Source organism: Camponotus vicinus, unplaced genomic scaffold (genome assembly GCF_025532165.1).
Source record: "Camponotus vicinus isolate PSW18456_S1 unplaced genomic scaffold, iyCamVici1.0 SCAF_14, whole genome shotgun sequence".
NCBI classification, from domain to species: domain Eukaryota; kingdom Metazoa; phylum Arthropoda; class Insecta; order Hymenoptera; family Formicidae; genus Camponotus; species Camponotus vicinus.
The window spans coordinates 8360666-8370336 of NW_028141950.1; the positions used below are offsets into that span (position 1 = coordinate 8360666).

The 9671-nt window shown below is 43.3% G+C and overlaps 1 protein-coding gene across 1 annotated transcript; it reads right to left on the reverse strand.

The window, feature by feature from the left end:
- Positions 1-7815: 7815 nt before the first annotated feature.
- On the reverse strand, positions 7816-9124 carry LOC145965654 (uncharacterized). The gene is made up of 2 exons (XM_083089310.1): positions 9101-9124; positions 7816-8826 (listed from the first exon to the last, which is right to left on the reverse strand). Exons 1-2 carry the CDS (start codon positions 9122-9124, stop codon positions 7816-7818), a joined length of 1035 nt encoding a protein of 344 aa, XP_082945436.1.
- Positions 9125-9671: the final 547 nt, after the last annotated feature.

The following is a 9671-nucleotide window of genomic DNA, read 5'->3' on the forward strand; positions in this document are numbered from 1 at the left end:
TGGATGTTTTATCGCAAGTATAAGTAATATTATATTACATACCCGGTTATCGCAATGATAAGTAATTTTATCGCAATGATAAGTAATATTATATTACATACCCTAACGCGTCGGGACATGTTTTCGCAAACAAATGGCGACCCCCAGAATCATTTTCAACGATTTTTTTCTTGGAAGGAATGCAACGCGTAACAGCGCCGATGTTCGACTGTTTCGCGCCTTTGTTTCAAAGATAAGAAAGGACTAGATGAAATATATATAAGGAGGATTGAAGCGCATCAAATCATAGTACGTGATTTGAACGCCCATCGACACGTCGGTTGTATAGCGATGTTCTGTTAAGAAGAATTTGTGTGATTAATGCATAAAAATGGAAGTAGACGAAGAAGATCACGCGTTGTCGGCTGACAGTGATTGCATTAGTGACTGCAGTTCAAACTTCACGGAATATATCAACAAAATAGTGTCTGTTGCGGAAATTAATGCTCTAAACGCACATAGTACAAAATTTTGTATCATATACTTTTATTATTCCACGGGTGGTGCTTTAGCTGTATGTCTTTCGTGTATAATTGCATTGCAAGGCATGGATAGCCAAGTGATGTATGCTGTTCGAAAGCATAAAAATGAGACACTCAATGCGATGGATGGCCGATTCTGTTCAAGTTGTAGCAAGCCTTTGTATATAAGATTTCCGTGCAATATGTGCCCAATATGCACGCTGTGAAAAAACATTGAATAAGACTGTGTAAAGTGTGCGCGAGACGGAAAATTAATTTTAATATGGATAATTTTAATTATAATGAGGTCGATGATGATTATTTTGAAAATGAATATTTTGATTTGTTGAAAGACGATATCATCGATACTCTGGAGGGTAAAAAAATTTTTTTGAATGTGCAACGAATATCACCGGTGCATTTTCTACGCGATCGCGAACTCGGTTTACGCGTATCACGAACTAGTAACCACATTGTCGGACAAAGGGTCTGTATCTAACGTGAACCTGCTTATCACTGGTCTTACTCCTTCCGAGAAAAAATATACAGACGAATGTTTGACGAGTGCAAGAAAGAAGAAGAATTTAGCTATGGAAATAACTATTACTGCTATGCGACGAGCATTCTACGGAAGATTCTGTGTTTCGGCAAAGCTCTGGGCATTAGTATTTGTATAGATATTGGAAAGCGCGTAGAATTGGCGATAATGAACAATTTGCGTCCTTCGCAGTATAGGCGTTGGAAATATCCTAGATATGAAATAATGTTCCGAAAAAATTGTGACAATGCCGATGATGATGATATGAAAGTTTTGCATTGTGTTCATGGAGATGTCTTAAACCTATGCTTTCAACGTTATAAACGTATGAATATACTCTCTCACGTTCAAGATAGCGAACGATATTGTTTATCGTGTGCAAAAGTCACGTGCAAGTGCTCCGTAGAAAACTGTGACGTAGTGTTTTAAAAGTGTGAAAAAAAAGACAGGAAGAAAATGGAAAACATCGAGCAGACTGAACGCGACCTGGTGGAGCAGTCCCGCCAAATTGCCACCTTGGGCGAGTATTTTGCATGGCTGCAGCGTTGCGAGGAATTTATCAAACAGCTCGAAGAACGCAGCCGTGTCAAGCGTCCGCGACTCTCGATCGGAAGTAGACAGTCTCTGGTGGCTAAAACCGCGCGACTCGAAGGTGCAAAGACTCGATTGCAGAGACGGTTTATACTCAGCGGTGGTGATTACAGCGGCGACAATAACGCGGAAAGACTCGTTTGGCGAGAGATCGATACCGCGTTCGATAGTCATATTCTGACCGGTGCTGTGATTAACGCAAACTATATCGAACCTCGTCAATTTCTCGAGGATGCCAAAGACATCGTGCTCGAGCAAGTGCAAGACGTTATAAAAACACACAACAGTGTAAAAGTGAACACTATATTCAACGGTGAATTTGTGTCGGGTGATAAACGCGCGAATAAAAGTATCAATACGAGAAACTGTGAACTCTTTCGCACGTCCGATTTACACGAGTGGTACGAGCGTCGCGTTATCGAGCCCACCCTAACAATGCTGGAAGAATTTCAGGAACGCGATAGTGGTTGGGCATTGTCGCAAATACAGAATTTGACTGTTAATGTAAATAAATATAATTCTATGCGCGCGGGATGTTATATTAAATTACCGCGAGAAATTACGGCGAAGAAAGCGGTGGTTAACGTGCAATCCAGAGACAATGCGTGTTTCGCGTGGGCAGTGGTGGCCGCTCTATATCCCACCGAAAGGAATGCGGAACGGGAATCATCGTACCCACATTACGCGACGGTGTTAAATGTACAAAATATTGAGTTTCCGATGACGTTGAACCAACTAAAAAACTTTGAACTTGCAAACAATATCTCGATCAACGTGTACAGCATCGAGAAAGAGAACAGCATTGTTCCGACGTCTTTCGGAACACAAGAAAGACAAACATGTGAACTTGTTGTACGTGGAAGACGGCAACAGCGTCGGACATTTCGCGTGCATCAAAAATCTATCGCGACTTGTCAGTTCACAGTTGAGCAAACACAAGAATCAAAAATATATCTGTGATCGGTACGTATAATTTAAATAGTTTATGTAATTATAAAATATAATGCATTGCATAAATCTTTAATTTAAATATTTTTTTACAGATGCTTGCACTATTTCGGATCGGAGGACAAGTTGCAGTCACATATGATCGACTGCGGGGAGATGAACGACTGCGCTATCCGAGCGACAATGACAAGTGGCTCGAGTTCAACAACTACACGAGGAAAGAGCGGCTTCCATTTGTGATTTATGCCGATTTGGAATGTGCGTTGACAAAGACTGACGAAGAAAAAAATTATCAGCATCATAAGGTATATAGTATAGCGTATTATATACACTGTTCGCACGACAACTCGTTATCCGTTTATAATTCTCACCGCAGTATTGATTGTATCGCGTGGTTCACCGAAGAACTTAAAAATTTAGCGTTACGTGTAAAGACTATTTTAACAACAAATGTCCCCATGGTAGATTTAATATCCGAAGAGTGGGAAAAATTTCATAGTGCAACGCATTGTCATATATGCGAAAAATTGTTTACGCAAGAAGACGATACGCGTGTACGCGATCATTGTCATTTGACCGGGCGATATAGGGGTCCCGCGCATTCAAATTGCAATCTAAATTACAAAGAATCTTTTTACATTCCCATAGTCTTTCACAATTTATCCGGTTACGACGCGCATTTCATTATCAAGGATATAGCCACGGCGTTCGAAGGGGAAATCGAATTACTTCCGATAACCAAGGAAAAATATATTTCGTTTACGAAAAATGTTGAGGAGGACTGTAAGGAAGACAAAAGAAAATCACGGAAAAATCATGTAAAATTACGCTTCATCGATTCGTATAAATTTCTTACGGCAAGTCTCGACAAATTGGCATCTTATCTAGACAAAGAAAAACTCAAAATTTTACATTCACAATTTCCAAATTTATCCGCAGAAAATTTCAGTTTTTTAACACGGAAAGGCGTCTTTCCGTACGAATATGTCGACTTTGTAGATAGGTTGCAAGATACATGTTTACCACCGCGCGAATCATTCTACAGTTCCTTGACCGGTGAAACTATATCCGAGAGCGATTACGCGCACGCCGAGAACATCTGGACGCGATTCTCCATTCGAACGCTAGGCGAATATAGCGATTTGTACCTGAAAATCGATGTCTTGTTATTAGCCGATATTTTTGAAAATTTTCGCGATAGTTGCATCAAAAGTTACGGACTCGACCCCGCGTATTACTATACTCTCCCCGGATACACGTGGGATGGCATGTTGAAGCATACAAAAATTACGTTCGAATTGCTTACCGACATCGACATGGTCATGTTTATCGAACGCGGTATACGCGGTGGTCTGAGTCAATGTTCCAACAGATACGCGCGTGCTAATAACAAGTACATGCAATCGTACGACTCATCGAAATCATCGTCATACTTGATGTATTTTGACGTTAATAATTTATACGGATGGGCAATGTGTCAACCGTTGCCCTATGCAGATTTTCGATGGGTCGACGACGTGTCGAATTTTGACATAGCATCGATCGCGTTAGATTCGCCTACAGGTTATATCCTTGAAGTCGATCTCGAGTACCCGCAACATCTTCACGATACGCACACTGACCTACCGTTTTGTCCGACACGCGACAAGCCGCCCGGCAAGCGGCAAGACAAACTCCTCGCAACGCTTTACGATAAGAAGCGTTACGTCATACACTATCGTAATCTACAGCAATGTACGCGACACGGCCTTCGCGTTACAAAAATACATCGCGTATTACAATTTACGCAATCTCCGTGGCTTCGCAATTATATTGAATTAAATACACAGTTTAGAACACTCGCGAAAAATGATTTTGAAAAAAATTTATATAAACTGATGAATAACGCGGTATTTGGCAAAACGATGGAAAATGTGCGTAATCGCGTCGATGTAAAATTATTAACAAAGTGGGATGGACGATACGGCGCAGAAGCGATGATCGCCAAACCAAATTTCCATAGTCGAAGCGTTTTTTCGGAAAATTTAATCGCCGTAGAATTGCGCAAATTGGAAGTAAAATTTTATAAACCAATATACGTCGGTATGTGCATACTCGACATATCGAAAGTGTGTCTGTACGAATTTCACCACGAGTATATGTCTCCCCTGTATCGCGACAAATGTAAGATCATGTACACCGACACAGATAGTCTAATATATCACGTCGAGTGCGTCGATGCGTACGAGAACATAAAGCGCGATATCGCTAGATTCGATACGAGCGATTATGCCGCGGACAATGCGTATGGTATACCGCTCGTGAATAAAAAAGTGCCGGGCTTGATGAAGGATGAAAATAACGATGCGATAATGACCTAATTCATCGGGCTTAGAGCAAAAATGTACGCTTTGCGAGTCGATGGTATGAAAGATACAAAAAAGGCAAAAGGCGTCAAGAGCAACGTTGTCGCGAGAACGATAATATTCGACGATTACACGCGGTGTTTGCACGATGAGATCGAAATGACGCGACAACAGTCCTGTATAAGATCTAAATTGCACGAAGTATACACAATTCGCGAGACGAAAATTGCTCTGAGCCCGTACGACGACAAGCGGTATATCGTACCCGAAACCACCGATACTCTACCGTGGGGACATTATAGGATAACTTTATAAAATATAAAATTATTTAACCGTGTACATTTTTGTATCATAGCGCATGCGAGAGAGAGAGAGAGAGAGAGAGAGAGAGAGAGAGAGAGAGAGAGATTACTATACTTATTCTATCTAAGTGCGAGAGAGAAAGAGATAGCGTGAAAGAACAATGACACATGCCGAAGATATCGCGAGACTTATGATTAACGCGCGAGACAGAGAGAGAGCGCAACAAAGATATCGCAAGACATACAACTGGCGCGCGCGCGCGAGAGAGAGAGAGATGTCAAAGGATGGGAGCGCAACGAAAGGTGTATAAATAAATGTTTCTTTCTACAATAAAAATATAAATTTATTATAAATGTGTTACTAAACACATTTGTGTGTGTGTGTGTGTGTGTGTGTATGTGTGTATTATACTATTAGATGAAATATTATTTTTGTATATGTATTTCATATGTATTTCATATGTATCTCATATGTATATATGTATTTCATATATTGTATTATATACGATTATTGGAAAGGATGTATTAATAAAGATTTTTGTATTTTATATATTTCATGTATATTTTTATATGTTGTACATATTTTTTCTTGAAAATGAAAAATAAACACTGTATGATTAATTAAATCACATTGTCCTTATGTATCCAAGAGTTGTGCGAATTGTCAAATCCCAGCCATTTCACGTAAACCTCGTCACCCCTCCTGCGCAGTACTTTCTCCACGAGATATACGTCCGGATAATTCGCGCGATGCAACTCGTGCTCGTAGAACGCTCCGGCGATAGATGTTTTGCGATAGTCCTCGAGTAAATAGCTTACGGGATTAGTATGCTGCACTTTTACAATTTTAAACACCTCGGTTGTCCAATTTGGCGTGTAACCCTTCTCGAAAATTGTCTTGTACTTGCTAACGCGTACCGAGTCACCTATTTTGAATTTCGCCGGACCTGCGATATTTACGCGGTTGTACACCGTAGTCATGAGTCTTTCAGCGATCGCGGGGGTAACGTCGACGGGTCGCATACCGATCGTTCGATGCTTGCGCGCGTTGTAATCCGATACGAGTCGCGGCAACGCGTGGATCCACTTGTAAGATCCGTTCAGCGTAAACATCTTCCACATGTCGTTTTTCAGCGTGCGATTGAATCGCTCAACGATCGATGCCTTCAATACCGAATACGTAGAATAGTGATTGATGTTATGTTTTCGCACGAGCCGTTGCACGTCGGCATTATAAAATTCCTTCCCTTTATCGGTCTGTATGTTTTTCGGACATCTCTTGCTATCTCGAATTATCTCGGCGATAGCGTCAGCTGTCTCGCTTCCGCCTTTACTCTTGAGTGGTACAGCCCACGCGTGCTTGCTCAACGCATCGATGACTGTGAGTATGTAGTGGTAACCTCTGTTGAAACGAGAGTACGGACGCATCTCGACGATGTCAGCTTGCCACAGGTCATCGTATCCCCGCACTATGACGTGTCTTCGGGGAAAATTTTTTCTCACCGATGCGTGCAGTTCGTTCACCAACTGCCGTTTCTCTAAACTATGTTGTTTCTTCGCTTCCCCGGTTATTCCCGATCGCCGATCCATCGTTGACGTTCGATAGTCGTTCGATAGACGTTCGATAGACGTTCCTGGCCCGTTCGTTGGCGTTCGATAGACGTTCGATAGACGTTCTTTGGTGTTCGATAGACGTTCGATAGACGTTCCTGGCCCGTTCGTTGGCGTTCGATAGACGTTCCTCACACGTTCGATAGTCGTTCACTGCCGTCGTTCACCCGTTTGTTGCCGTCCTTGACCCTGCTGGTAGTCGCTTCTAAGTAGTCCGTAGCCTCGTTCACAGTCGTTTTTGACCCGTTCGTAGCCTCGTTGGCAATCGTTTCTGACCCGTTCGTAACCGTTCCGGAGTTGTATGCCGCCTCGTATGTAACCGTTCCTGACGAGTTCATAGCCTTGTTCGCAGCCGTCCTTGAGGTGCGCGTAGCCTCGTTCGCAGTTGTTCTTGAATTGTTCGTAGCCTCGTTCGCAGCTGTTTCCTCTTCGATCACTGCCACTCATTGTAGTTTGATAGCCGTTCGATAACCGTTTGTAGTCGTTTGACAACCTTTCGTAGATGTTCGATAAGCCTTTGTAGATGCTCAATAAGTGTACAATAGCCGCTCCTAAGCCGTTCACTACAACCGCTCATTACAGGTTGATAACCGTTTCTGAATTAGTGTTAATCGCACGCCGAAGCTCGTTTATAGCAGTCTGTAAAGCTCGCACGTCCTTCTCGAACGCAGTCAGCTTCTCGTCTGATTCTTTCTGTTGATTCTTCAACGTTTTAACGTATTGTTCCACGTACAGTTTGTTGACTGCATCGGTATCGGCCTCAGGTTGCGCTACACGGCGAATTTTGCGCGACCTCGCGTCATAGTCCGTAGTGACGCGACATAGAGCGTTTTGACGCAAATAACTCGTCACCACTTTACCCCAACGATCGCTTGTGTCGATCGCATCATTTCTCCGTTCGAATAATCCAAATTTGTTGATAGGCATTTTTTTCGATGCGAGTGACATCGATCGACTGATAAGTTATGTCGAGACACCGTTTAATTTATAATAAGGCCGGCTTCGCGAAGTTCCTCTAGAATCGACAGGATCTCGTTGTCGTGAGCGTTGTGGCCAGCTCGGTGCGAAGCGTCGAGCAATCGTAGCCGATCCACTAGCTCGTTGGGGTCGTCCCAGTGCACGTAATCGATCTTATTGTCGGTTAGCGTCATCGCGCGAGGCATGAATACTCCCGTTCCGGATTTATTTTTTTTCGATTCGATCGACATCAACGGTGCGATAATTTGTTTATATTTGTATCCCTTGTTGCTATTTAATCGACCTTGCGCATTATATTTGCGTTTATGCGCACTCGTCGCCATTAATATGCTCTTATATTTTTGCATATAGTCCTCAGTGTATACGACGTCACCGGGAATTCTCTTGAAGATCAACTCGTATAATCCAGGTGTACCGATATACCTCACTTTGTCAATGATTATAGAGTCATCTCTATCAATGTCGAATCGTTTGTTACCGAGACGCATTTCATTCTCGTCGAAATAGACACCGTACACGTGATCGATCTTGTTTTTTTCGTCGCCACTAAGGAGAGCGCTCATGTACTTTTGTCCCAGTGGTCCCAAGTGCTCTCGTAACACTTCTTGACCTTCCGACGTTTGTAACCTGTTTCGAACAGATGTTTCGAGCGGGTTGCCCGTGGTTTCGAAAACATTTTCGATTGCGAGTGATTCAGGGTTGATCGTGGGTTGTACGATTCTCGTTGTCGCTGACGGTGTAGAGGTTATCGGCGGTTCATCCAGTAAAGCATCCGATAGATCGGATGTACGCGGTGTCGATAACAAACGATTCGCCTTCCATCGTTTCCTCTTTTTCGGTGTTGCATCCACCACCTCCACCTCCTCCTCCTCCTCCTCTTCCTTCTTGTACCGCTTGATGGGTAACGTTTTAATCTTCGCGTCAGCGTTACTCTCCGGCTCGTTTTTCACCGCGATTGAGCTAGAGTTGCCGGCGATCTTTAGCAGTGGCTCGATAATAGGCCCAAAATGGGTCTTGACCGCGATATCGTCGTCGATCTTACCGGTCTTCAAAGCGCGATGTTTCTTGCGGATCGATTCGCTCGTTTTCTCAATCTGCTTCGCAAGCTTTTCACGCTCGCGAATATTATCACTTCCAGCCATGTCGACGGAGTGTCGAGCGTTTCACCCCTCTCGACGGAATGTCGGCAGCGACTAATCGTTTCGCGGTATCGCGAACACGTTAAATCCTTTTCTGTATCGCCCGTTCGTAAGCGAGCTGTCCTTATCTATCACTAAGAATCCATACCTTTGCTGCCAACAAGTACGACATAATTCACTGAAATCCTCGTACGACATGTCGGTATTCACGTGATCGTTGTACACGTGTTTCAAGTTGGTACCGTCCTGTTTAAACAAGATCAGCAGGTTCGCGTTGTCGCGTATAAGATGTTTTGGTATTCTCGCGTACGTCTGACAGAGATAGAAGCAGTCGACGTTCGAGTGACGACCCATTGCAAAGTACTCTCTTATCGTATCTTGCTTGTCGCACGCCACATCATCGAAAACGAAAATCGAGTTTGGACGTGCCTCGCTCGGTGGAATGATGTCACTGTTATTCGAGAACGTAAAGTAGTCGATTTCGTCGATCGGCGTCAACAAATTCTCCAGATATCGATATTTCGGCTGTTGCAGCGACTTCGAGTACACGTACACGTTCTCGAAACGTACACCGTGCGGACTTTCCAGTAGACTTATCAGAACGTTGGTTTTACCGCAATTCGAGGGGCCGCAAACGATCGCGCGTATAGTAGTCGGTAGCATCGTACCGTGTCTGCGCATCTCCGCGTTGTCCCCCATTGATCGTAATCTGTCATCGC